Genomic DNA, 25,923 nt, shown 5'->3' on the forward strand with positions numbered 1-25,923 from the left:
ACTGAGCCACCCAGGCGCCCCTTAAGTTACTATTAAAATTTCGTGGCTTTCAAAGTCAGCTGTAGTGGTATGGAGGAGCAAATCCTTTCTCCATAAAGCAATGATAAAATGGACGTGATTACCAAAGACAACTATTTCTAGGCTCTGGAAACTGACCAAGGACATACACCAAGTTGAATAGTGAATATTCTTAAAAACCACTGAACTTTGGGTAAAAACAGTGGAAGTCTGTTGTACTCTTAGCTGAGGATGCTCCTGTCTCCCACCTTAAGCTTGGTCAGTGCAATATTCCCACCAGGGTAGGGCAGATCATGTAAACCAGCAGCTTTGCTTCCAGAGGGGGCTGACCTGATTTGAAGCAATACATGGAAAAAATTCCTGCCCAGCAACAATGTCAGTAACAGTACCAGTCTGAGTGGCAAACCAACAGAGAAGACTGGTGGCCTAGCTTGCCTGAGCTGCTCACCTGAGGCTGTGGTCGTGATTTAGGGCGGGCAGAGGACCAGCAGACTAGCCAGAGATTTACACATGAGCTCCGGGTAGTGAGGAAGCTACAGAGGGTCTTGGTTAGCTACCTGTCCATCTGTGTAGAAGAAGCTGGAGAGGGTCCAGCCTAGGTGGTTCACACAGACCTGGCTGAGCAGGAGCCTACATATACGTGTGGAGATGTGAGAGGGTCTCACAGAAAGTAAAATCCAGGGCAGAGTTTAAAGCGTGTGACCCTTGGTGTGCTACCCCAAAACACAAAGACCCAGCCAGAGGGGCATACTTACTTGGCTCAGGGTATTTGAGCACAGACTTTGACTCAGACTAGATGATCCCTAGGAAACAGGCTTAAAAATAAAAAATAAAAAAAAAAATGAAAGTACACAGATGAAAGAAAGTAACAAAGTAGAAAGAAGAATTGAAAAAAACCCAAACCAAACAGAAGTCAGTAGCAGGCAAAACTCCGATGTAGATGAAAACTATAGCAGCCTTTATATATATATTGAAAGATCTAAAGGAAACTCCATTGAAAAGATGCAAGTATGATGACTATGACTTAAAAAAAATAGAGAATTTCAACAAATAAATTTTTGAAAAAAGAACCAGTTAGAAATTCTGGATTTGAAAAGTTCAGTGACTGCAAAGAGCAGCTCAGCAGCAGATTTAACACGGTGGGAGAAATAAATCTGAAACATGGATGTAGATAGAGTCATCCTATTTGAATAGCAGAAAAGGACACTCTTGTGGAGTACTGGTCAGTACTCTACATTTTGTAGAATGTCCTTCAGTTTGGGTTTATCTGACGTTTTCTCTCTCTCTCTCTTTTTTTTTTTAGATTTATTTGAGAGAAAGAGAGCATGAGCAAAGGGTAGGGGCAGAGGGAGAAGCAGACCCCCCCCAACTAAGCAGAGAGCCCGATGCGGGGCTTAATCCCAGGACCCCAGGATCATGACCTGAGTCAAAGGCTGATGTTTAACCAACTGAGCCAGTCAGGCGCCCCTGATGTTTTCTCATTTTGAACTGAGGTTTTAGATTTTAGGGAGGAACACCGCAGAGGTGAAGTGCTTTTCTCATTACATCCTATCATAGGGCACGTGATATCAACATGATTTATTATTAAAATTGATCACTTGGTTTGGGGCGCCTGGCTGGCTCAGTCAGTGGAGCGTGCAACTCTTGGCATCGGAGTTGTGAGTTCGAGCCCCACCTTGGGTGTAGAGATTACTTAAAAATAAAATCTTAAAAAAAAAAAAATTGATCACTTGGTTTAAATGCCAGCTTTCTTCAAAGTTACTATTTTTTCCCTTTCCAACTAGAAGCTAGTCATTAAGCCCACGCTTATGGGAAAGGGAATTAAACTCCACCTCCTGGAAGGAAAAGCATCACAGAACTTGTGGACATATGTTAATCACCACAGTAATGTTTTGAGGGAGGTGATACTTTGAGACTATGCAGTTATCAGATTTCTTTATTCTTGAGTTAGTTTGGTAATTTGTGTCTTTCTAGAAATTTGTCCATTTCATCTAAGTTTTCTTATTTGTTGGTATAAAGTTGCTCATACTATTATAATTTTTATAAGGTCGGTAGTAACTTCTCTACTTTCATTCCTGATTTTGGTATATGTGTAGATTTACTAAAAATCATTGAATTGTGCACTTAGAATGGGTGAATTTTATCTTAAATTCTATCTCGATAAGGCTGTTGGGGGATAAAGAAACAGCAGGGGCGCCTGGGTGGCTCAGTCACTTAGATGTCTGATTCTTGGTTTCGGCTCAGGTCATGATCTTGGGGTCCTGAGATCGAGCCCCGTGTTGGGCTCTGCGCTCAGCAGGGAGTCTGCCTGTCCTTTCCCTTCTCCTTCGCCTGCGTGCTTTCTCACTCACAAATAAATAAATAAATAAATAAACTTAAAAAAAAGAAGGTCAACTGTATATTAGTGCCTCCCTAATTATTCTCTCCAGGCTTCTTGCTTAATCTCTAGATTATATATTCACCTCTCCTCGGGTATCTAATAGGAATCTTCAACTTGTCAAGAACAAAACTCCCGTTTTTCCCCTTCTCCAAATCTCTACCTGGTGAATCCCCAGGAAGCTAGTATAGGGATCACAGTTCCTTCATACGCTTAAGCCACAAAATTAGACAGTTCTCTAGGAGTCTTTCTCTCACAGTTCTCATCCAAATGGACATCAGCCAATCCTGTCAGCTCCGATCCTCAAGATAGATCCCCAGTCCAACCATTTCCCACTGTGCTGCTACAACTCTCACCGAGGCATTGGCGGCTTTAGCAGATGATCACAGGGGCCAACTCCCTGGTCTTCCTTCCTACTTTCTCCATAGTTGCTCTCCTCCGCCCCCGTACACTCATTTTCGCACAGTAACCACAGTCTTCTACAGTCTCCGTAGTCAGGTCTGTCCCTCCTCTGCTCCATCTCCTCCAGCGGCTTCCCGTCTAACTCGGAATAAACCTCATTTATTTGGGTAGGTCCCAGAGACTAGCTTTCAGAAAGTCTTTGGTGAGGACGAATAGTACTAATCCAAATTACTGTAAAAGCAAGGACTCAAGACACAGAAGAGTGTGGAACCCAGCCTAGCCCTCCAGTTAACATACAATTGAAAAGTCCATTTTTGGCCAGGTTTACCTTCTCTTTGGTTTTCCACGAGTCCTTTCCTCGTAGCTTCCAGTGCCCACAGTCCTTCTGCAATTCCAAGTTCTCCCCACCCAGACCCGCCTCTCCCAGATCGCCTGCTTTCCTGTTCCTTTAAGGCAGTTCATTTCAGCTGGTTTAAGAGGAAAAGCAGGTTTTTGGGTTTTGTTGTTGTTGTTTTTTGCATTTCGCATTTTGCCTATTATTTTCACCTCCATTCCGTGAATGCCCATGACCATCCATGGAGTGTTATTATGATGTAAGAGGATTCTCATGAACCCTTGGTTGAACTGATGGCTCTCTAGGTTGTAGTGACTAAATGAGATAAAAATGGTGAGGTACTGTGGGAGGAGATATTTGTGGACCTGGGGTGGGGATGCAATGGGGGTGGTGTTCTATCATAGAGAAGCCATAGAAGATAGATTTTACTAGACTGGTTCCAGCATGGGCTCTGAGCGGACATGGCCTGTATGCAAATCCCAGATCTACGCTTAGTAGCTCTGTGACCCAGGGCAAGTTACTTAACCTGACATTGATTTACTCCTCTACAAAACGGGGCTAAAATAGTCTTAACCTTATAACAGGGTTGTAAGGTAATACATGTAAAGCATTTAGCCCATTGTCCAGCATACAGAAAGGGCTCTCTCAGTGGTTACTTAAGCTCCTTAAAAATGGGAATTCCCTATTGTGTTCATTTTCACCCCAGCACTCAGTGGCAGGGAAAAGGATTTTTCAGAAGTAGTGGAAGAGATGAGAGCCAAGATATATCTGTCCTAGTGCACTTGTTCCTTTTGTAAACCAGAGTTCTGTTCCTTGGGGGGCCACGGGTGGAGATGTCTTTCCTCACTCAGTTTCTTTTTTCTTTTTTTAGAAGAGGCTATAACCACAAACGAGGTTATAAACCAGTTATTGCACCACGTTGGTGCGATGTGCATACACCAACTCAATCTTCTTGCCACCAACCCCAATCTTCCAATCACAAGTGTCTTGGGCAAGCAGCATCCAATTGAAGCACACCATCTTAGCAGTATTTGTGACATTATGGAGAAGGCCATGGTTAACGGAGATACCTGTATCATACGCTGTATTCTCGTTGTCTTTCAGGTAAATGAACTGTTCTGACAGAAGTAAGGTCATAGAGAAAATGAAACCCAAAACTTGGTTTCAGTCAGCTAATTTCCACCAGAAGAAAAGTTTAATAATATTCCCTTCTCGTATGTTAACCACATTCTAATTCTGTACTTAGAATTAGAATTATATTCATTGCATTACAGTTAATGGAGTATTGCTGTAGGTAGCTCATTGCAATTAATATATATATATAATATTTACTATAATTATACCATTATACAATAGAGGAGATTGTGGTTAAAAATCCACCCGGATATCTGTTCATAAGAATATCTACTATGTGCTTTTTTCATAGGGATAATTTTATCCCTAGTAGAATTAGCATTTTTAGATATACCCCTTATGTTTCTGTAGGTGGTATTTAAATTTTTCTTCAGCCCACAAACTGAAAGGAATCGAGACATCATTCGACGGTCTGGATTGCTGCTTTGGCAGTTGTTGATGGCACCAAAAGATCAGATTTGCCCTGAAATTCAGAAGGAAGTGTGTCTTGCCATCAGGTAATCTGCAAATGATTTTCTTCATGGTTTTTGCAAAATGCTTCTCCTGTGCTGCATTGTAATCTTTCCTGCAGTTCAGTAGCATAGAAGTCTCTTACCCCATCCCACAGTCAGGACCTCGTGAATAGGGAGTAATTTAACCAGAGAGGCTTGTGGCCCCACTCCCAGAGGCCCCAAGCCATGTGTATAACTACGTTCTTCATCTTGCCTTTTGGATTTTGAAAGAAAAATAAAAGCAAAACTGTTGAGAGGATTTTTTGATGGTTTGCAAGTGGATGTTCCTGTCATTTAGGGAGAGTGTGTGGCAAGGTGGCAAAGAAGCATGTTTGGACAGCCAACAGACCTGGATTCTAGTCTTTGCTGCTCACAAGCTCGATTCAAGGCTTCCATTTCCTCAGCTGTAAAGTGTACATAAAAATAACATCTACTTTAAGAGTTTATGAGATTTTAATAAGATAAACCCTGATATAAAGTGCTCAACAATATTAGCCTTTTAAATTCTATTTAAAACCTTGGTAGAAAAGATGGCAGAATTTGTGGGCCATTTTCTGTTTATTATCATTTAATCTTTTTTTTTTTTAGTGCATTAAATTTTATCCAGGAATATAGCCTTAATGTGACCAAGTATAATTTAGTGATCAAGAGAGAACTGAATGCTTGGTCTAGAAGAACTGTCTGATGGGAGTGAGCAGAGAGGGAGGGTTTTTTTTTTCCCCCCCTTCCATAATCGATTATGCTTCGGGGCTCTTTCTGTATTAAGTAATAAGGCAGTAATTTAAATCTGGTGTCATGAGGAAACTTCTGAGGGTAATGTATGTTTACTCCCTTGGTTGTGGTGATGGTTTCATGGGTCTATGCATATGTCAAAACTTGTCATACTTACACTTGAAAAATGTGCACTTTATTGTATGTCAAACCTCATTTAAAAAAAAAAAAAGAATAACAGTTCTGACACTACTTGCAGTGCTTTTCACCTTGCCCTTTTGGAAAAGCTGAGATTTAGAAATTCCACTTCTCAAATGTGCTTTTGGTCACAATCTGGATATATACCTGCTCAACAACATTGACTTTTTATAGCTCAGTTCTCTTTAACCAGTTCCATATCCAGCCTCAGACAAGATCTTATTTTGGTAACTCGTAGACAAGAGAAGGAGAACCTGTTTATCACAGAGGTGAATGGGCTATATCGTGACAGTGAATTTAGGTTCAGCCACTTTGTCAGTGATGAAGCTTCCCTCCGAGTTTTATGTAATCACGCTGCCATCTTTAATATAAATACGAATTAAAATATTTAGAATTTGGATTTTCTAGAACATTTGTTGAAAAGCTTTTTGACTTTTCTGTCCTTTCAGCTCTGGTTTAAATATCTTATACCCCGGTGAAACCGAAATCAATAACTTACTGAAGCTGGTCTTAACGGAAGGTGAGAATTATCCTTGAATTCTCCTTGAACAATCATCCCTTTTTTTTGTCCCTGAGGAGACCACTGGCTATTAAGATAATAGATATTTCTTTTCTTCATACCTGTTAGTATTCTTCTTAAAATGTATCTGCACATATGCTAACGCTTCTACTGGGCTGAGAGCAGAAACTGTGTTCTATGTATCTTCAAGCTTTATAAACCTTTTTCTATCCACACCGCTTAGCAGAAGGTGCCTGACGGTAGATGTTTAATGCACGTTAAAGATAATGACTTCTTGGGGATTTCTAAGTCAGTTTGTTTCCTCCAAAACCCAACTTTTTAAAGTTAGACTAAACAAATGCAACAAAGTTCACCCTATCAAAGACACTCTGCCTTTAAAAGCAACATTAACTTAAGGAATTAGAAATCACACTTTATGATGTATGAAAAGGTGAATTACACTTAGATCAGGATGTACTGGTTTTAAAAAGTCTGATCTGTGATGTTTTTGCTGCTGCTGTTTGTGTGAGTACATGTGCCTGGAGCTCCTAGATCGTCACCAGTCTGTTCCTTTCAAAACTTGTTTTAATAGCCTCAGTTTTCTAAGTGTAATCACCAGGGGCATTTACGGAGCTTTGTTCTGTGTCAGGAGAGAGAAACAGCGGCCTCTCCCAGCTGCGGGATGTGATTCTAACCAATTTAGCTGAACAGCTTCAAAACAACCGGTTTGGCAGCGAGGAGGATGAGCATTACAGGTGACACCAGTTATGCTGTTGACTGCTCGTCTTCTCTTTGTATCTTTCCCAGTAATTAATTTACATTTAAATATATTTGATCAATGTTAGTCTCCTGTAATATGATGATAATTAGCATGTTAAGTCAAAATCACAGATAAATTGAAAGATAATAAATCCCACACTTGCCCTAAGAAGCGATGATAGCATTTTTCAGTTTTATCACCAGAGTACCTTAGGCCTGCAGAAAGGTTCTTGTGGAAATAAGAGTTGGAGCTTATTTAAAAATCTTGGTGGAGGGTGCCATTCAAATCGCTGGGCTATGAGGGAGAGTAAGGGTGTGGTGAGAACTAGGAAGGTGAGAAGGTGTTGGTTTTCTTTGCTGTTTATGAAATACTTGGACTGGGTGCTTGGGTACTATTTTGTTTCTGTAAGTTTGATTTAGATAATACACCTAGTTGTTAGCATCATTACTGAGTAAGATGATTCACTTACAGAACCAGTTAATTTTGTGTCTTCTATTGGTCATCTCGTACCAATTGTATACAATTTATCCTTTTATTATTAAACCATCGGTATCTTACTGTTACATTTTTCCTGCATTTTAAAGACTAAATGATGAACTTTTACACTACATTCTGAAGATTGTTGTACGGGAATCCTGTATCTTAATCACCAAGTGCCAAACTGTCTCTAAAGAGGATTTTCAAAAACTCCTTTCAACTGTGCCTGTAAGTAAAAATGTGTTTAATGAAGGCAAAATTATATCATGTGTCCCTGTTTTCACGTTACCGTATTGAGGTGTGTATGTATACATGACCGTAACACACACACTCTCCAAGGCAACCTTAGTTGATGAAAGTCAGTGGGTGACTGTTTCTCCTGGAAACACAGAACCAAATGAATCCACTTGGAATACTTTGTCTAAAGACTCTATTCCTCCTGCTTAAATGTCTTGATGTAGTAAATTGTTTGACTAAGTTTGGATGTTTTCATTTTGTTTAAAATAGGATTTCCCCTCCTGTTAATTTTTAATGTAGCATTGTTTTCTAAAGCATCACTGTTACACAGATTGAGAAGAGCCAAGAAATTCTCTTAAGGGTTTGGGTAGACTCTTCTCTAGTGGAGATGCATGAGAGAGGAAGAGGGTGGGAAGAAGAATTAATAAGAGGGACAAATTCAAGTAAGTATCTGTGTGATTAGTGTGAATTCTGTAGCAGAAGGCACAAAGTTACAGTAAATGTGTCAAATGACGTATCAAAAGCCATGTGGAAATAAGTCACCTGAGAAACTAACCTGGTCTGTTTTCTGTACTTTCTCTTTTGTTTCCCTTGTCCAAATCTTATAAACACATGAGGATTACATGACCCCTTCTTTCAGTAGGGTATAGATCATCTAAATGCCCTTATTTGTATTAAAGGCTGCATCCTCCTGCCTGCGCTATCTGATGGCAGTTCAGAACCACCTTCTCAGTAACACTATTTTGATTAAACCCGATGAGAATGATGACAGTGACAGCTCCTTGCAGGGAGAGACATTGAAGGTACAGGTAAACACCAAGCTTTCTTCTAACGATGCTTTCTACCCAATGTGTAAAGCACAGCTTAATTGGCTAAATCTCTGTGTATTACGATGTCAGATTTCACCATGTGGCTTATGTTTTTGTGAGAGGTGATATTAGGTCACTCATTTCATAGGTTTTTATGTCATTGCACAGTAGTTACTGTATTTGTGACACTCTCATAGTGTGTCATCCATGTGCTCCTGTCAATCTTTTTGTGCCTCGTTTATTTTCATCTTTTTTAAAGAACTATAAAATATGGCACTTACAAGTGATCTCCTATCCATCTGAAATTTATGTATATATAGATAAAATAAATCTGGGTGCGTAACATTTGAAATAATTTTGACATTGTGGCTGCTTTATGATATTCTCTGCATTCAAATAACTTCCAAAAGGTGATAATTTTCTCACAACCTCTATATCGAATAATTTCTAAACCTACAGTTCATTTCATCCTCTGTAATTATTTTTAAGTTAGCTTCTGTGTAAACTCAATAATTTGTTCCCACATTGCAATTTATAGCAATCCAAAGATTTTTTTATAGCAGTGGATGTTATAATTTTGACAGATGCTGGAGGCTGTTATTTGCATTGTTCTTCAGAATTTCTTCTTTGTTAGGGAATGAGAGAAATCAATAAGAACTTGATTCTTCTTTAAAATGTTGACTAAAACACACTGAAAAATTAAGAAGGACGCCAAAAAGCTAAAAGCCATTATAGTTGCCCTTTTCTTACTCCATTACACATGTGTACTGTGAAACCCATAACCTTGCTAGTTCCTGTTTATGAGTTGATCTTATTATAGTCAGTTTTTAAACAGGCAAAAGTGCATGAAATTAATCATTTCAACTGCTGATACTCCTGATTAACTTCTCTTGCCTTAGTTTCCTAATCAGTGAAAAGGGGCAGTAGGTCTCCCTTGTAAGGCTCTGTGAGGGTCAGAGCAGGAAATGCCCCCACTGTGCCACAGTCGGCACGCGGCAGCTGATGGCATCCATGGGACTTAAACCGTGGTTTAGCCTGTCAGTTCAGAATTTCTTTTCTCTTAAATGATAAAAACATCTTAATAATTCCAAGAAAGGCCCCAGGAAAGTCCAATAATGAAAACCAGTGTTTTCTCTTTGAAAAGCTAAATTCCATAAGTTCTTCATTAGCCCATGGAGAGAAATACTTGTGGCAGAAGAGGCTGAGTTGTCCAGTATTTCTGGGAAAAATTAAAAACCCAGTTTTCACCTAAAGGGTTAGGTTGGTCATATTTTTTTTAATAGAAAATAATTGTAAACTAAATATTTCTGTGATTTTAACTAGTACTTCTTAACACATTATTTAGTATTTGTATGCCCATGAACTCTCTAATAGTTATTTTTAATGTTTGATAGCCTGTAACTGCCTACTTTAACTGAATTTTTAACTTGCCTGCTTTCAAGCGTAATGGTTTAAAACATTAAGTAAAAAGGTCACTTGTACTGTTTCAGAATGTTGTGTTTTGTCTCCTTTTATTCACCGCCTATACATGCGCCTTTTACTGTTCTGTTTTTCTCTTTAGCTATCCTCACACCACCCAACGCAGTCTTCCACCTGGACAGTTTCTGGGCTGGCCACCGGGGGCTCTCTTGTGCTGGAGGGGAGGGGAGAAATGCCTTTTCTCCCAGGGACTCGGTGTGCTCCCCGTGAAATACTGCGTATTTCTGTCAGCACTCCAGACCTTAGCCTCCCAGATCAAACTGCTACTTGCCATTCTAGCGGAACTTACTGCTTTGGGCTTATTCTGGCCACCTCATTGTTTAATTTGGAAATGCATCATTAAATACATCATTCCATGTTGTCATTGTGAGTGTACACTCATCACAAAGCTGAAAAATAATATTATGATATTTTCTACCTAGGAGCTAAAGGTCAGTATTTTGGCTCTTGCCACCCAAATCCTGACTGGATGTGATGAAGTGTTGGAAATGCTACAGCAGGTCACAACTGCCCTCATAAATAGTGACCTAGCTGATCGTGAACAGAGGTGAGGAACTGGCTTGTGAGCTGTGACCCGCTGCCCTTCAGGAAGCAGAATTTGCTTATGAAAGCAAAATCTTTTAGAACATCGAATGTTCATTTAATATAGAGGGATTTTTGTAAGAATAGGTTGAAACGGCAGGCGTTTCAATGCTAAGTGTTATTGAACTCTTTAATGGTGCTTTTCGGTGAGACTGGGCTAACAGCCATGGTCTAAGGGGGCAGCGAGGTTGTGGTGCTCAGCCTCATCGCTGACATTTGGGTCTGCCACCATCATCGCTCCCAGACTGGCCTTTCCTTCAGTTATCTGGCTCAGCACCGCGTGCACTGGGTTCCCTTGTGATAAGGACTTTAGAGAGGCAGAGATGACTTAGTAATATGGAAAATTAACTGCCGTGCAAAAGATGATGCTGACGTGATATCTTAAGATTTTACTGCAAATACAGGAGTGACCTACATAGAGGGTAATCTTCTCTTTCCCAGTAATAAAGCTCTTTCTTCGTCCTCCCCACTACAATTTCGGCTATGGTTTGCTGTACATCTGTGCTTATTGATGATTTTAATGTTAGAGATACTGATCCAAAACAACCCTGCAGTGTAATTTTTCCTCCTGTAGGCCTGTCTGTCCCCATGTCCCTGTTTCTTGCCCATTCCCAGAGAGTAGGTGGCCAGGTTGAAATCGGGGACAGTATAGCCCAGACAGGCATTGCACTGGGGCTTGATGAGACACCAGGTGGAGCCCACTGCTGGCACACAGCGCAGATTTGTCTGGGGGGGAGGGACGGTCTGAGAGCCTGAGAGATGGGAGGTCTGTTTCTTGTTCCAATCCCAGTTCCCTAAGTAGTCTTGGAGAATTTATATAACCCACATCTTTCTTTGGGTGAGTCACATAAATCTTAATTCTTCTAGCAGAGGTTTGGGATATTAAGAATGTGATTTTGGGTAATCATTTTACAACGTATACATATGTCAAATAATTATACACCTTAAATTTATACAGCCTTATGTCTCAATTACATCTCAATAAAAAGGGGAGGGGTCATGTGATTTTAAAAACAAATTAAAAATCTGTGTTGTAGCCAGGTACCTTTTCCCTATTGGAGACTCTGCAACTGTGGTGCCAGAGCCAAGGGAACTTTGCACGTGGTAACTATCTAGAGTAGCCGTTTGTATTCTAGAAGCCATTTATAAAGTGCTTCAGAGGTGCTATGAAATGCACTGTGTAAACTATTTTAGCAAAACCACGGGCTGAAGGTGAAACCATTACTAGATGGCTGTCCTCTCCCTTAGCGGTAGAAGGTGGGAAATTTGTGGACTGAATTGCTATAGCTGTAAGTGCTCAGCAGTTCAAGGAAATGCAGTTTAAGAGAATTTGTTGGAGAAAGATGATGGTTGCTTCTTCACGTGATTTTGCTTAAGCTGTGTGTCTTCTTGAACTTTTTATAGGTTAAAAGGCTTGGAACAAGTAACTAAGGCTACTATGCTTGGTCACCTTCTTCCAGTGTTACTGACTTCGCTGATGCATCCAAATTTACAGACTCTGACTATGGCCGACGCCCTGATGCCTCAGCTAGTGCAGCTGGTGCTCTACACCAGTCAGGTATGACCCTCGCTGTGCCAAAGTGAGCTGCTCTTCGGCCAACCCACTTCATGCTGCGGCCATATACATTTATTGAAGGCCGAGTAAACATAACTGTGTCTGTCATAAGCCAAGGGAGATAACAATGGAATGAAGAAAAATATCGTGTCATAAAAATAAACTAGATTATTAGAAAACATATCTGTTTGACTAAATTACTTAGTGCAGTCTTACAGCAGGTGTGGATTGCCGGGTGCCTGTGAAAATGCTAAGCTACAATGCTACTGAGATCCTACCATTATATTCAGTTTCCTGAGTCCTTGCCAGCTATTGGTGACTAATAGAAAGGATATGTGCCATTCCGGCATTAAATAAAATGGTGTTAAGTGGTCTAAGTAGCAAAGCATTTCTTCGTGAAGGAGGGCAGATGAGGATTGTAAAAAGATGACTTAAGTGAGAATTCTAAATTTGGCTCTAGTACCATCCAGATACCTGAGAGTAAGCACTTTAAGACATGATGATGGTTTTGTGTTTCAGACGGCTTTGCTGCTTAAAACCCAGTGTCCAGTTTTTGCCGAGGTGGGCTGTTCCCCATGTGGTGCATCAGACCAGAAGGGCAGGCTGTTCCCCGATGAGAGGTGAAAGATGCTGCTTCCTTGCAGGAACCCCTGCCTTGTTTTCTTCTGGTGAAAGCCTAGTTCTCCTTTCACAACACTGATTTTTAGCAAGGATTATGTAACTGGAAAAAGAAAGAGACTCTAGGGTCAGCGTTTTACAGATAATTATAGAACTGCTTTGTAGATTTATAGGACCGGGTTAGAGTAAATTGCCCACACATCAAGAGATTAAAGATTGACAAATTCTCATATACCAGTGATGGAGATGTAAACTTATGACTTTGGCAAATAGTTTGACAGTTTCTTGAAAAGTTAAACATACACCTACCACACGACCTAGCTATTCCACTTCTGGGTATTTACACAAGAGAGAAGAAAGCATAGGTTCTTACAAAGACTTGTATACGAAGGCTCATAACAGCCTTAGAGTAGCCCAAGACAAGAAACCCAAATGTCTGTCGTCAGGTGAATGGTTAAACGAATTGCAGTATATTCGTATGATGGAGTCCTACTCCGCAATAAAAGGGAGTGAACAGTTGATATATGCAACAACATGGGTGAATCTCAGAATCCTTATGCTTAGTGAAAGAAGCCAGATCCCCCCCCACCGAAAGTACATACTATATGATTCCAGATATATGAAACTCCAGAAGATACAAACTAATTTCTAGTGATAGAAAGCAAAAAGTGATTGCGTGGATTACAAGAAGAAAAAGGAAACTTCCTGAGTATATACATATGTCCAAACTTACCAAGTTGTACACTTTAAATATGTGTAGTTTATTACATGTTGATAAAACTTAAAGCTGTCTTTAAAAACACTGATCAGAAAGGAACGATTTTTTTGCACTTCTCTGGAACAGGGTGCTATGCAGCTGAGCTTTGTGCAGTGACGAAACTGCAACTTTGTTGTCCAGTACCATCCGCCATAGCTACATGCTGTTACTGATGACCATCAGTGTGGCTGATGTGATCTAGAAACTGAATTTTCAATTGTATTTAATTCAGATTGAATTTAAATGGCCACATTTGACTAAGTGGCCACCATATTGGCTAGGGCAGAGCTGAAAAAAGAGAGTTCATTCCACAACAGCTAAGTGTTGGTTGTAGGAGTTTGTATGCCACAGCCTTGGGCTGTGAAGTCCTTGAGAGTTTAATTACAGTAGATAGGAGGACTTTGAAGGCACTTTTCTTTAGTAAAAATTACAGTAAAAACTAGCCACATAGATTCATGGAGTTTTCAACAATTGACGTTTCGATATCAACAATAGGGACCTTGATAGGGCAGGATACTAATCCTGTGGGATTTGGAAAGTGACCAATCTTAAGGGTCCTTTGTAGCATTTTTTTTTTCTTCCTGAGTAACTTGAAATGAGAGTTGGTGAGGTCCTTTCCTGGATATGAATTGGGCTTTCCTTCTTGAAAAGAGAGGGGGGAAAATTGCAAATACATTGTCTAACAACAAAAAAGAAAAAAAGAGCCTTAAATATAGGAGTTTTTAAAATGTTTCTGATCGCCACTGATTCCTAGCATTTAAAAGCCACAAGGATATGGAAAAGTAAAGCAAAATTTCTAAACCTTTTATATTTTACTATGTGCACGTCTCCTTTTTCCTGTCCTCGCTGCTAAGCTAAATCACTTTCTCTTTGTCTGGTTTTAGGATGCTGGAAGAGAAGGAAGAGCCAGGCTTTCTCACTGGTTTAAAGATTCCTGCTCCATGGGCTGCTGGGAAGACCGTGGAAACAGTCCACCCTGTCAGAGACAACTATAAATTTAAAGAAACTGTCCACATCCCAGGAGCTCGCTGCCTGTACCTTAGATTTGATAGCAGATGCTCTTCACAATATGACTATGACAAAGTAAGCAAGACTGGCTTCGTACTGGCTCCACCTCCAATAAGCTGATTTCTTAGATGCTTCTTATTTTTCTTTGCTCCTGGTCACCATTCTTGACTTATTTCTGTCTGCAGATGTCTCTTTGGAGAACTTTCTTAAGACATGCCTTGAAGGGTAGTGGTTGGGGAATTAAAGAACCAGCAGCTCTGTGTTTTAAGAACCGTATTTTCATGACATGTTGAAAGTGTACTCTTGTAAGCTTTCAAAAAGTTTAGATCTGAGTCAGAGGAAATTTTCCTTACTGATTACCTATTGCTTTCCTTCTGTGCTTGGAATTCCTGTAGACAGGCAGTGTCCATTCATCTAGAAAGTTCTTACTGCCCAATTCTGGGGCTTCTCATGTATTCTTTGGGAGAAGGTGGCCTTTTAGAAGAGTTTCAGATGTGCTAGGATCTGTTTTATTTTTATTTGAGTTATTTTTTCTTGTCAGCACCTCCGGGCCCATGTAGATTTTGAAAAAGAGTAGTTTCCAACCTAGTGGCTTAACAGTTTTAAGTGAAAGGAAACATTTGAGGGGTTGTAATACTTTTTTTCTGTTTATATTGTTGCATTGCAAACTGCCATGTTGAACTCAGGAGGAAAGGTGAATGAACTTGTGACACATAACCTTATACAAGAACAGCTGAAGGATTATCGCATAGCTTTGTACATATACAGGACTACATTTATGTAGATTGTTAGCTATCTGTTGTCTCCTCTGTGAACTGTATAAGGGCAAAGATCTTAAATCCCTTCCGGGGAGATTTGTAAGTGAAAAATAAAGGACTTCTTAATGGTATATACTCTGAGATGGTGAGACACATCACTGAGCAAATTACAGAATCCTCTTTCCCATCATCTTTTAGGTTAGTGAAAACTCCCAGGTGTCCAAAGGGGTTTAAGGTTTGCCTCCAAAACTCACTTTAGCTGGAGGCAAGAGAATTTAGAAAATGGTCTTTGGTAGGCCTTTCAGAGAACAAATCTCCTGCCATCAGCCTGCCCTACTTCATAGTTCCTGTCATCAGCTACCCCCATTTCCTACATTAAAGTGCTATGACTGTTTAAAATAGAAATGGAGAGATTGGCATATCAGTCGGTGTAATTTTGTTTCTCCTTTAAAACCAGTAATTTGCATCTTCTGACGTATGCTAGCCAGCACCTGCAGTGGGCATCAGTGTTCAATGTGGAGGCACAGGGAGATGTACTCCACAGATAAAAGTAACATTTACTTTTCCAGTGGTCCCGGTTGGTGTCAGCAAAAGGTCCAACAGGGTAAGAGAGCACTCCATGATACATGTCAAGGGTTAGAAGCATAGCTTCTAGGTCCACACTGAGCTCTCTTGGGTAGTCAGAGGTGGTCAGAGTGCATGTTCGAAGACAGGATTTGGTATTTACAGAGCCCAGAGCCTCGTTCTTCCAGTGGAAGTATTTGAATGCCAAATGACCTTTAAATGTTTCTCCTGCATATTAGAAAGTTGGTTAATTGGATTTAAATAAATAATCTTTATTGAAGAAAAGTATTGACATGTGAAAACTGACCCAAGAAGCTGCAGCCCCCTTTCTGGCCTAAATTTGTGTCATTTTCTTTTTATACCATTAAGCAACATTCTAAAGATATATGGCTTATTTTCCATTTGTTGCATTTTTAAAAATCCTCATTCATTGACTTTTTGGTTTTTGTGTATGTGTGTGTTCTTTTGTTTTTGCCTTTATTTTGTTGTGTTAGATATAACCATCTTTCCATCTGTATTTGCTCACTTTATTAATTTGGGGGAGGACTTAAGGGGACAAACCGTACCTGTTATTAATGAGTTAAATGTCATTACTTGGCATTAAAGTAACTACTTGAAACATATGTATACTAGCTGGGTAGAACTATGTTAACGTGAGGTTCCCTAGGCAATTAAATGTGGCAAGAGTTGTTGTACCCAAACTAGTATCAGTTGTACCTTAAAAATCAGGGAATGTTAGTTCTATAATAACGACACCAGTGCCTGGTTATAAATATGTTTTTAAACAAACATTTTTTTGCAGCCTTTTTATTTGTAGATGTTGTTTTTGTTTTTCTTTTACAGTCTAACAGTATATTTTCTGTTTTGAAGTTGGTGATATATGCGGGGCCTAACACAAACAGTAGGAAGGTTGCTGAGTATGGAGGCAACACACTGGGATATGGCAGCCGTAGTGTCTTAGGAACTGGCTGGCCCAAAGACTTGGTGAAGGTATGGTATCCAGTCAGATCCACTTCCTAGAAAAGAAAAATGAACTCCCATTCCCTGGGCCTGAGTATTAACTCCAATTCCAGAAAAAAAAATTGTGGGTGCTTTTGTTGAGCTGGGGGCTGTCTTGCCAGGCCTGGAAACTCACTACGTCGTTCAGAATGACCATCCTTTAACTTGTAGGGCCTCAGACCCCTGTCTGCTCCAGAACTGGGATCCATTCTCCAGGGACTAAGTGCTCACAGCATTTCCTTCCCTGTCCCTTAAAAGGCCTGCTAGTTCTTCCAGCTTGCTTCTTCTCTGCCCTCTCCTGTGATGGGTATCCTAGAACCACAGGGCCATTGCAGTTTAAAAATGTGGAGTCAGTGTTTTCCAAAACGAATTTGGGCCTCTGGGGCAATACTAATGATCCATCCTCAAATTGATGAGATACCAGTCGTGCTTTGTAATCGGGGCCCTAGAACTACAACATATCTACCTAGAATATGAGTATGAATTGAAATGCCCACTGAAACCTGAAAACCTCTCCAGAGTCTATCTTGGAGCCTTGATCTCAAATGCATTACATATCCTCTTTAATTCAGCCACAGACAGCAAGTTACGTCTGGGCATAGAGTCTGGATGTATCCAAATCCCCATCAGCATGACACTTTCAATTGTTCTTTCATTTCCTACATTATGTTTCTTCCTCGTGGTGTTGGTTCTGCAATACAGAGCAAGGTCTTCCAGCACTCTGTGTTCTTCAAGATATGGGCCGTTTGCCTGCCCTACCAGGACAAGTGAGGTGGTGAAGTGGACAGGGGGAGGGCAGAAAGAATAGAAGTCTGAGGAATTTATTGAAATTATGCTCAAGATTTAATCTTTACTATGATCCTGCTATTGGGCAGTTGTGGCCCATTTCACAGATGCCTCGCCCCAGACCTACCTGGTCAGGAGAGACACCTGAAAGGTTGGTGTCCAGATGAGAGGGGATGGAATTTGAGTCAAGCAAGCGATTGAGAAAAGGAGTGAAATATTGCTGTGGTCCTTTTGAAAGTAAATCTCTGAAATTCATTGCTCTCTTGAAAGTCATGTGTCTTGTTTTTAAAGTGTATTTTCCCCCCCTTAAATTTTAAGGTGGAAGGAGATACAGTCACCTTCTCCTTTGAAATGAGAAGTGGCCGTGAACACAACACTCCCGATAAAGCTATGTGGGGCTTTGCTTGCACAGTTCGCGCTCAGGTACTTGAATCTAACCACTGCTGTGGGCATAATGTACTTTCTCCTATGTGCCTTGGTTACATACATCATATTTGCCCTGGAAACAGGGCAGAATATGAGCTGCAGTTTCATCCATCTCTTCCATTTGGCATTCGTAGACTATCAAGAGTAGTAGTTTTGTGGAATAAAACTAGCTGTGACCTAAAATCCATTCAACAGCACAGAAAGAATCCATTGCTAGGGGCTCCGTCTTCAAAGCCTGGAGAGGTGATCTACCTCCAGCATCTTTCCATAGGGCAAAGGAGGCTCGAACACCTAATAGAAGTAAGCACTGGGATTCTGGGTTTTTAGAGTAATGGGATCAGATTTTCATTCTGTTCTCAAAGGCTCATCTTGCTAGTCTAGGTCTGTCTCTGCTTAATTACATGTGTTACACGGTATATGGGTTTAATCTACTCCTTTTAACGTTACCAAATAGTTACTTTCCCCCAGGATTCTAGGTAAATTCTTTTCCCACCTGGGGTTAAAAAAAAAAAAAAAAAGCAAGTATTAGGAGTTCTTCTAATCCCTTCAGTTGCCTGATTTGTAAAACCTGTTTTGGACTTGGAGATTGCTTGAGTTTAACCAAACTAACACACTCTATAGAGTGAAAGTGTCTGCTAGAATGAAAGCTCCGTGAGGGCAGGAATCTTTTTTCTCTGCTGTTTATCTCAAGCACCGAGAATGATATGCTCAGATATTTGTTGAATGAATTCAGTATAAGGGATTGACAATATCTTGGTTCGAGCACAGGATGGAGGTGACAAAATAAAACCGTGATTTATACCCGGATAGGCACAGCAGAGAGGAATCCATCCAGAGAATCTTGCATGAGATTTGTGCTGTCTCTAATACGGAGTCTTATCAGCTTTTCTCTCTCCAGAATTGTGTTGAGACTTCACTCTGTGGTCATTGCCCCGTGCCACCATCTTTCTTCTCATGGTGTTGGGGACTGTCCCTGTGTCCCATAGCAGTGACACGTGATGCTGCTCTGTGAGCCCCTGTGGTCAGGGACAGTGCAGCGCGGTGCAGGTGCTCGGCTGCGTACACTGACCAGTGTGATTTGCCCCTCTCTGCGTTGTAGGAGTCGTCGGAGGATGTGTCGGGAGGCTTGCCCTTTCTGGTAGACCTGGCTTTAGGTCTGTCTGTGTTAGCTTGTTCCATGTTGAGAATCCTGTACAATGGACCAGAAATCACCAAAGAAGAAGAAGCCTGTCAGGAGCTATTGCGGTCTAAACTTTTACAAAGGTAAAAGGCTTAGATAGGACTAGTTTTGCTCCCAGAGGAAAAAGGACTTCGTGTGGAAAACTACTTTTAGTACATTTCCCAGCTCATTGTGCAGACTGCCTGACAATCCCATAGGTGTCATTGTCATTAAGAAAGAAGGTGAAAATTACACCAAAGTGCCTTCTGGCTCTTACTTTACTAAATTTGAAATTACAGCCTTGAATGCATAAGCTTTTCTCCAACCCACATATTGTATAATTAAATTAAAGAATCCCCAAAAGGAGGAGTAGATGAGTGATAAAGCAAACCTATCAAAATGTTTATTCTAGAATCTAGGCGGTGGGTATATGGGCATTACCCAATGGATGGTTTCAACTTTTCTGTAGATTTAAAGTTTTTCATAATAAAATGTTGGGGAGGAGGTTAGATTCCCAAAGATGTGGTTTCATTTAACGCTCATATTCCTTTGGCCTCTGGAGAATGTTTGATGAATATTTAACACGTGATGTGATCCTTCATATATTTGATGTATCTGCAAGCTTTCCGTGGCTTTCCAGTTGGAAGAGGAAATGAAGGAGCCTCTTTTCTGTCTATTCAGGTGCCAGTGGCAGGTGGAGGCCAATGGCGTGATCTCTCCTGCCCTTACTCCAAGCCCATCTCCACTGCCACTGACCATCGAGGAAGACAGAGAATTCACCTACCCCTCTGACGTCCTCGTGCCTCCCGTTGGAAACTACTTTGACCTGCCCCGGATCAGGCTGCCTCCAGGAATCATGATAAAGCTCAGGGAAATTTCTGGGCGTGCTAGACCTCAATTCAGACCAAGTATAAAGTATGTTGCTAAGTAGTGTGCTATTTTTCCCATTGGAAAAAAAAAAAAAAGGCTTAAACAACGGAAGGGGGTAAATTTCTTCTCCTGGTCTAGCAAATGAACCTTTAATTTTACATTTACTTAATGAACACTAACCACGTACTCTGCGGAGTCCCCCCAGGTGGTATTCCAGGCCATCAGGTGTCAGGGTGTGGGCCCCCAGTCAGCAACAATAGCAACACCTGAACCCTTGTTAGCTCTTGGGCCCCATCTCACACCTGCTGGATCCGAACCTCTGAGAATGGGGCCCAGGTTTTGACAAGTTTTCCATAGGATTCTGAAGCATGCTAAAGTTTGACAAATTCTAGGTTTTTCTCAGATGGTTTGACTCTCTACTCGAAGTCCTCAACTTTGGTTTCCTTAGTCCAGAGAGAGATGGTGAGGGGTCTTTCATCTGGAGTGTGAGGTCAGGCACTTACAAATGTCTTTGTGGTCTTCTTGCTTAAAGTCTGTTTGCTGACCTCTGCGCTGTCTTCTGAAGCATGATTGGCCATTTCAGAGAGAAAAAATTTAAGGATAGTTGAAATTTAAAATGAAGAAATACAGAAACGCATTTCGTTTTCAGCCCAGCGTCCATATGTATGAGATACCACAAGCCATGGTACTACGTAAAATTATTTGGCACATAAATGGTGCCAAGATCTTTCGTTAATCTTAGACCTCTTCCAGCTTTAATATGACTCTAGTTCAAAATATATAATTTAAAAAAATGGAGTCTCTTTAAGTTTGATTTTCACTTTATCAGCTGATGTCAGTTTTGTCAGTTAAACGTATTAAGTTATTGCCAACTTGATATGAAAGCCATCATAATGTTCATGCCTCTTTACTGTAATAAAGAAGGTGTGGTGAATATTTAATGTATTTAAATCAAAGCCTACACTCCTCAACCTATTGAATACAGGATTGGTAATTTGAGAGCATGGCATCTACCTGACTAGTTTCTGTTATAATCACAGAGAAGTGATTCAGCCAGACGTGATGGAGGAAATGGTGGTATCATGTGTTATTAAGCACTTGAACTTGGTTGATGCACTGCAGTCCCTAATAAATTTCCAGTATCAAGAAGAACATGCTGAGGAATATGACTTACTGTGTAAAATTATGGGAGAGACCTTCAAGAAACTCAACGCCATGGAGAGACAGCTGCAGGTAAGTGAAGGCTAACGTGTTTAGATTACGCTCTCAATTGTCGGAAATAATTTCTTTCCTAGAAATTTAATGAAGTTTAAAAAGTAACCTGAAGGGGTGCCTGGGTGGTTCAGTCATTAAGCATCTGCCTTCGGCTCCTGTCATGATCCCAGGGTCCTGGGATCGAGCCCCTCATCGGGCTCCCTGCTCAGTGGGGAGCCTGCTTCTCCCTCTCCCACTCCCCCTGCTTGTGTTCCCTCTCTCGCTGTGTCTCTCTCTGTCAAATAAATAAAATCTTTAAAAAAAAAAAAAAGTGCCCTGAAGTTTTAAAATTTCCAAATTTACAGAGTGCACTTGTTTTTATTTTACATCTCTTCTCATATTGTTTTGTTTTATAATGTATCTATCAGAGTGTTGCAGAATTGGAGCAGAAATGGCAAAGCGAGGTTGATGATGCCATGCAAGGGAAGCTGGAGAACAATATGCCTTTCTTCTATGATTACCATTTCAATGAGGTGAGCAAGTTATGTGATTTATCATTGGGGCGTTGGTATTTACAGTGCAAAGGCACATATCGTGTGTGTGGTGGGGGGGGGGTATGTGTGGAGAGACCAAATAATGGTTTACCTGTTAAAATGTTGCACACGCCAAAATGTACTCATTCTTTACGAAGGTTAAATAAAGTTAGATCAGCATATCAATAATACAAATATAAATTATTAAGTTGTTTTTAACTGATAGTTTTACCATCATTATCAAATTTTGCTTGCAAGCTTTAGGAAATGAAGGGCAGTTATAAGCACTGAAGAAGTCCCCAGAAAGTAGTTGATGCCATTTGTAATCATTAAAATATCAAAGAATAACTTACAAATGTGCTCTGGCATAGAAATATGGACCAGAGGTGGTGGTTTTTTTTTCCCCCATAAATTCTCTGTTCCTTTTAACATGAACGGTAAACTCACTTTTTGCAGATCCTGCCTACCATCTTTTCTTGATTTTTCCTTCTTTAGAACAAAATGAAAGAACTAGAACTTTTGTGTTCAATGAGAGAAGTCTCCTTTGATGGAAATGATCTTGAAAACATGGTCCTATCACTGAGGTTAGTGATGTTAATAACTGTGTAAAGCTAATTTGCTGCCTTGATGCTTAAGACAAAATGTGAAGATCTAGTTTCTTAATAGATATTAAAAATCGTATGCATTCACTAAATATTTGAGTTGGAACTCATTTGTAAACTTGGAAATTTTGATTTTGGCCTTCAAAAGTTAGTAGATAGGCATCTGAAACTGGACGAAAGGAACTAAAAGTGGTCCATTTATAACCCTGCTCTCTTGGCTAGGGGAAGGGGAGTGATGTTTATCATTTTATCAGGTTTCTTTTGCTTTAGTTTCCCTCTATCTTGTCGTATCCTTTGTAATTAAAAAATGTTGGTTTTGGTGAACCTGAGAACGACTAAATGCACATCAGTCTTTCTTTATAGGGAGAAGTTTCTGCAAGAAGTGAATTCTCTCATACAGAAACCCTCGCACCCACTGGCGAAAACGAAGACGTTGGTGAAGAGTTTAATGAACCGAGCTGAGCTGCTGTTGCATGTCACCATTTCGGCCCAGCCTGGCCTCACAAGAAGCATCTCAGGGACCCCCGCAGAGACACCGGGTACAAAGCCAGCCCCAAGCAGGCCCTCCACACTACTCTGGTCATAAAATACACGTCAGCTACTGAAAGAAAAATCACTCTTGTGTTCTCCTAGGAAGGAGAAAGAGAAGTGCCAACATTTTTTTAGTTTGCCTTTTACTTTTTCCAGCCAAGAGAGACTTTTCATTGAATTCATGTGGTGTTTTGTGAGTCAGCTGAGCATCAGGGGTGCCTCCTCACCTGCCTCATTCAGTTTTTCTTGGGAGCCCAGTGACGTCTATTTTTATAATCTAGTGCCCTTTACTTTGTTTATGGCTTGTCATTTTCATAGTAATGTGTATAATGAGATAGTCAACATTGTGAGTCTTGTAATGCATCATATTTTCCTCTTAAAGGTGAGTTTGCATTGCACCTTTAGTAATTATGTGGAACCTCCTAACATGAATTTTCACTATTTTCCTGGTCACATTTTAATTGTTAGCCTGAAAGGACATTTCTCAGGGAAATAAATGAGTCTTCTTTCTTAAACTAGATCCCCAACACCTGGCATAGCCCATAATGACAATTGTTAATTCTTCCCTTGAGACAGCAGGATGAGTAAACATGAGACTCCGTGTTACCGCACCCCATAGCCTAACGGACACTGCCAAGCAAGCGAACTTGTTTTCATCCCAGCTTGAGTGCCCAGGGCACTCCTCACATGGGAGAGAAGTTTAGGGTGATTCAGGTTTCTGACCCTAATGAAAGGAGACCATTTGCTGAGAATATCAGAGGAAGTGTGCCGAGCATACAGTATGATCACATACCAAGATGGTCTGCTGACCGTGTCCCTGGTCACAAGGCCTTGGTTAGTTAAAGGTCCTGTATGAAGACTTAACCACTCAGTAAGACTGATGATGCTTTCCAAGAGGCTCTTGCCATCAGAGATCATGAACCAATAGTTTGCTGAGCAATAACATCTTCAAAAATTATGTTTTTAGACCAAAGCTGCCTAACCATTCTTAAGACAAATTCAAAATAACCTCTTCTCTACTTTTTTTTTCCTTAGATGATCTTTATTATGCAGTTTTGTCATCTTCCATAATGTGTTCTTTTATGATACAACCATTTCCCTGGATAGTGTAGGAAGGGCCAGTCAGATTCTAGCTCAAGCGTGATATTTACTCACACCAACTCGATCAAAACCAAGGTGCCACCAAATGTCAATAAGTCAGCTAAATAAATCTAGGATTAAAGGAGGGGGGGCAGAAAAAGGCTGTCTCTGGGAGAAAAAAAATGGATTTGGATTTACTTGAATTAAGAAATTTTTGATTCCAGAAATGACTTTTCTGTCCTCTCTGGCTTTTTAGAATGCTTAAATGAAGGTGAAGGTTGAGAGTTTATGAAATTGAATCTTGCGGCATTTTTTTTTTACCAAATTTAATAAAAAGATTATAGTTTTTCACACTAAAATAATTTTTAACCCTAATACCCAGGTTTTTAAAAATGGGCCTAAAAATTGTCAGTGTGCTGTGCTAGCTGGTTTGGTGGATGAACTCTCCTAGAAAGCGAAGATGCTCTTAGACTGGTAGCATAGCTGTTGTTGCTGTCCGTACAAATCAGCAAGTATGCCAACCTTTTGATTCCTTTCTGTTCCAGCTTGTAAGTCAGCTTCAGAAACAAAGGTGATATCTCACGCTGTGCGGCAGCCTGTTTTTCTTCGCAGCATGTCGGCTCCTTCTGACCTGGAAATGATTGGTAATGAAGATTTGGAATTTACTAGAGCAAATCAGAGGTAAATGGCTAATGGCCAAGATTGGATTCCCACATGCAGCTGAATACATTCATCAGAGCATGCTCCCTGAGTGAGTTTGTTTTGTGATCTAGCACCGTTTTGTTTTCCTGTAGGCGGCGCCACGTGACCAGTCACCGCAGCAGCTCCTTTACACTCCTGCAGTCATTGGCCATCGAGGACAGCAGGGACAAGCCCACCTACAGTGTCCTGCTGGGGCAACTGTTTGCCTTCATCGGCACCAACCCTGACCAAGCCGTAGGTCGTGTTTTGCCGATTACAGAGGAATAGCACCTAACAGCACGAGGTTGGGGGGGGGCGCCTGTGACAGCCCCCAAGAGTCAGGTGGACTTCCTTGTCATGCCTTTCAGGTGTCCAGCAGCAGCTTTCTTTTGGCTGCACAGACGAGATGGCGGCGGGGGAATACTCGCAAGCAGGCCCTGGTGCACATGCGGGAATTGCTGACGGCCGCTGTGCGTGTCGGGGGCGTGACACACCTTGTGGGTCCAGTGACGATGGTCCTTCAGGGAGGACCCAGGTCAGTTGCTTCTAGTAGTTCATACCGTCCTGGCCAGAGTGGGTGAGAGGCGTTCATTCCAAAGATGACTCTTGAAGCCAGATCATAGATGGTGGTATTTACTAGTGTTTTCCCCTAAAATATTTTATTTTTATTTTTTAAGAGCTCCACAATTTTGTAACAATGTCAGCGTATGTAACAGAAAGTAAAAGTCTCTTTACTCCCCTTCCTCTCCTGAATTCCACCTTGTTCACTAAGAGCTGCCTGTATCAGCTACACACACATAAATGGCTATTTAATTCTCTTTGTACACAGAAGTGTCTATGTGTATGATTTTTTTTTCTTAATTCAGATTATACTATACTATAACACTGGAGTTGTTTTGTTCAGCATATCTTGGATATATCTGTCTTTTCATGTCAATGCATGTAGTTCTGCTTTATAGTTTTGAAGAACTTCCTGGACCTCCAGGTAAGGATGGCTATGTCTTATTTAACTCCTCCCCTCCTGGTGGACACATGGTTCATTTACTCTTTCTCTCCATTTTTTCTGTTTTATTTTTGCATTAATAGCAGTGATGTAGTCAACATCCTTATGCTTATATTTTTGTGTACTTTTGTGCTTATTTTTACTGGATCAATTTCTAAAAACCTAATTGTAGATACAAACTTTGAAGAAGGTTTTATCACTTATTTGTGAGGAGTTTTTCTATGCTATTCCCTACTGGGCTTCAGAGATCTTCAAGTAGAAATAGAAAAGGCATTTGTCTACAGGTCCTAG

At 40.6% G+C, this 25,923-nt stretch overlaps 1 protein-coding gene across 12 annotated transcripts in view; it reads left to right on the forward strand.

The window, feature by feature from the left end:
- The window catches only part of HECTD4 (HECT domain E3 ubiquitin protein ligase 4), a 184,685-nt gene that overhangs the window by 87,564 nt on the left and 71,198 nt on the right, over positions 1-25,923 (forward strand). For 6 of the 12 annotated variants that reach the window (XM_073881102.1, XM_073881107.1, XM_073881104.1 and 3 more), the window contains exons 12-32: positions 4,003-4,235; positions 4,617-4,762; positions 6,115-6,185; positions 6,814-6,919; positions 7,509-7,629; positions 8,319-8,447; positions 10,349-10,473; positions 11,913-12,066; positions 12,583-12,683; positions 14,323-14,521; positions 16,612-16,758; positions 17,872-17,976; positions 19,079-19,242; positions 19,820-20,053; positions 21,049-21,241; positions 21,631-21,735; positions 22,231-22,319; positions 22,701-22,876; positions 24,494-24,629; positions 24,743-24,884; positions 24,998-25,164. In XM_073881102.1, the coding sequence (XP_073737203.1) occupies positions 4,003-4,235; positions 4,617-4,762; positions 6,115-6,185; positions 6,814-6,919; positions 7,509-7,629; positions 8,319-8,447; positions 10,349-10,473; positions 11,913-12,066; positions 12,583-12,683; positions 14,323-14,521; positions 16,612-16,758; positions 17,872-17,976; positions 19,079-19,242; positions 19,820-20,053; positions 21,049-21,241; positions 21,631-21,735; positions 22,231-22,319; positions 22,701-22,876; positions 24,494-24,629; positions 24,743-24,884; positions 24,998-25,164 (3,043 nt within the window). The remainder of the gene's footprint in view (positions 1-4,002; positions 4,236-4,616; positions 4,763-6,114; positions 6,186-6,813; positions 6,920-7,508; positions 7,630-8,318; positions 8,448-10,348; positions 10,474-11,912; positions 12,067-12,582; positions 12,684-14,322; positions 14,522-16,611; positions 16,759-17,871; positions 17,977-19,078; positions 19,243-19,819; positions 20,054-21,048; positions 21,242-21,630; positions 21,736-22,230; positions 22,320-22,700; positions 22,877-24,493; positions 24,630-24,742; positions 24,885-24,997; positions 25,165-25,923) is intronic. The other 6 variants (XM_025889855.2, XM_025889859.2, XM_073881105.1 and 3 more) reach the window with 5 other exon arrangements.

The sequence above is a fragment of the Callorhinus ursinus genome, unplaced genomic scaffold, assembly GCF_003265705.2.
Source record: "Callorhinus ursinus isolate GAN/ISIS: 27379988/994484 unplaced genomic scaffold, GSC_fseal_2.0 scaffold41, whole genome shotgun sequence".
NCBI classification, from domain to species: Eukaryota; Metazoa; Chordata; class Mammalia; order Carnivora; family Otariidae; genus Callorhinus; species Callorhinus ursinus.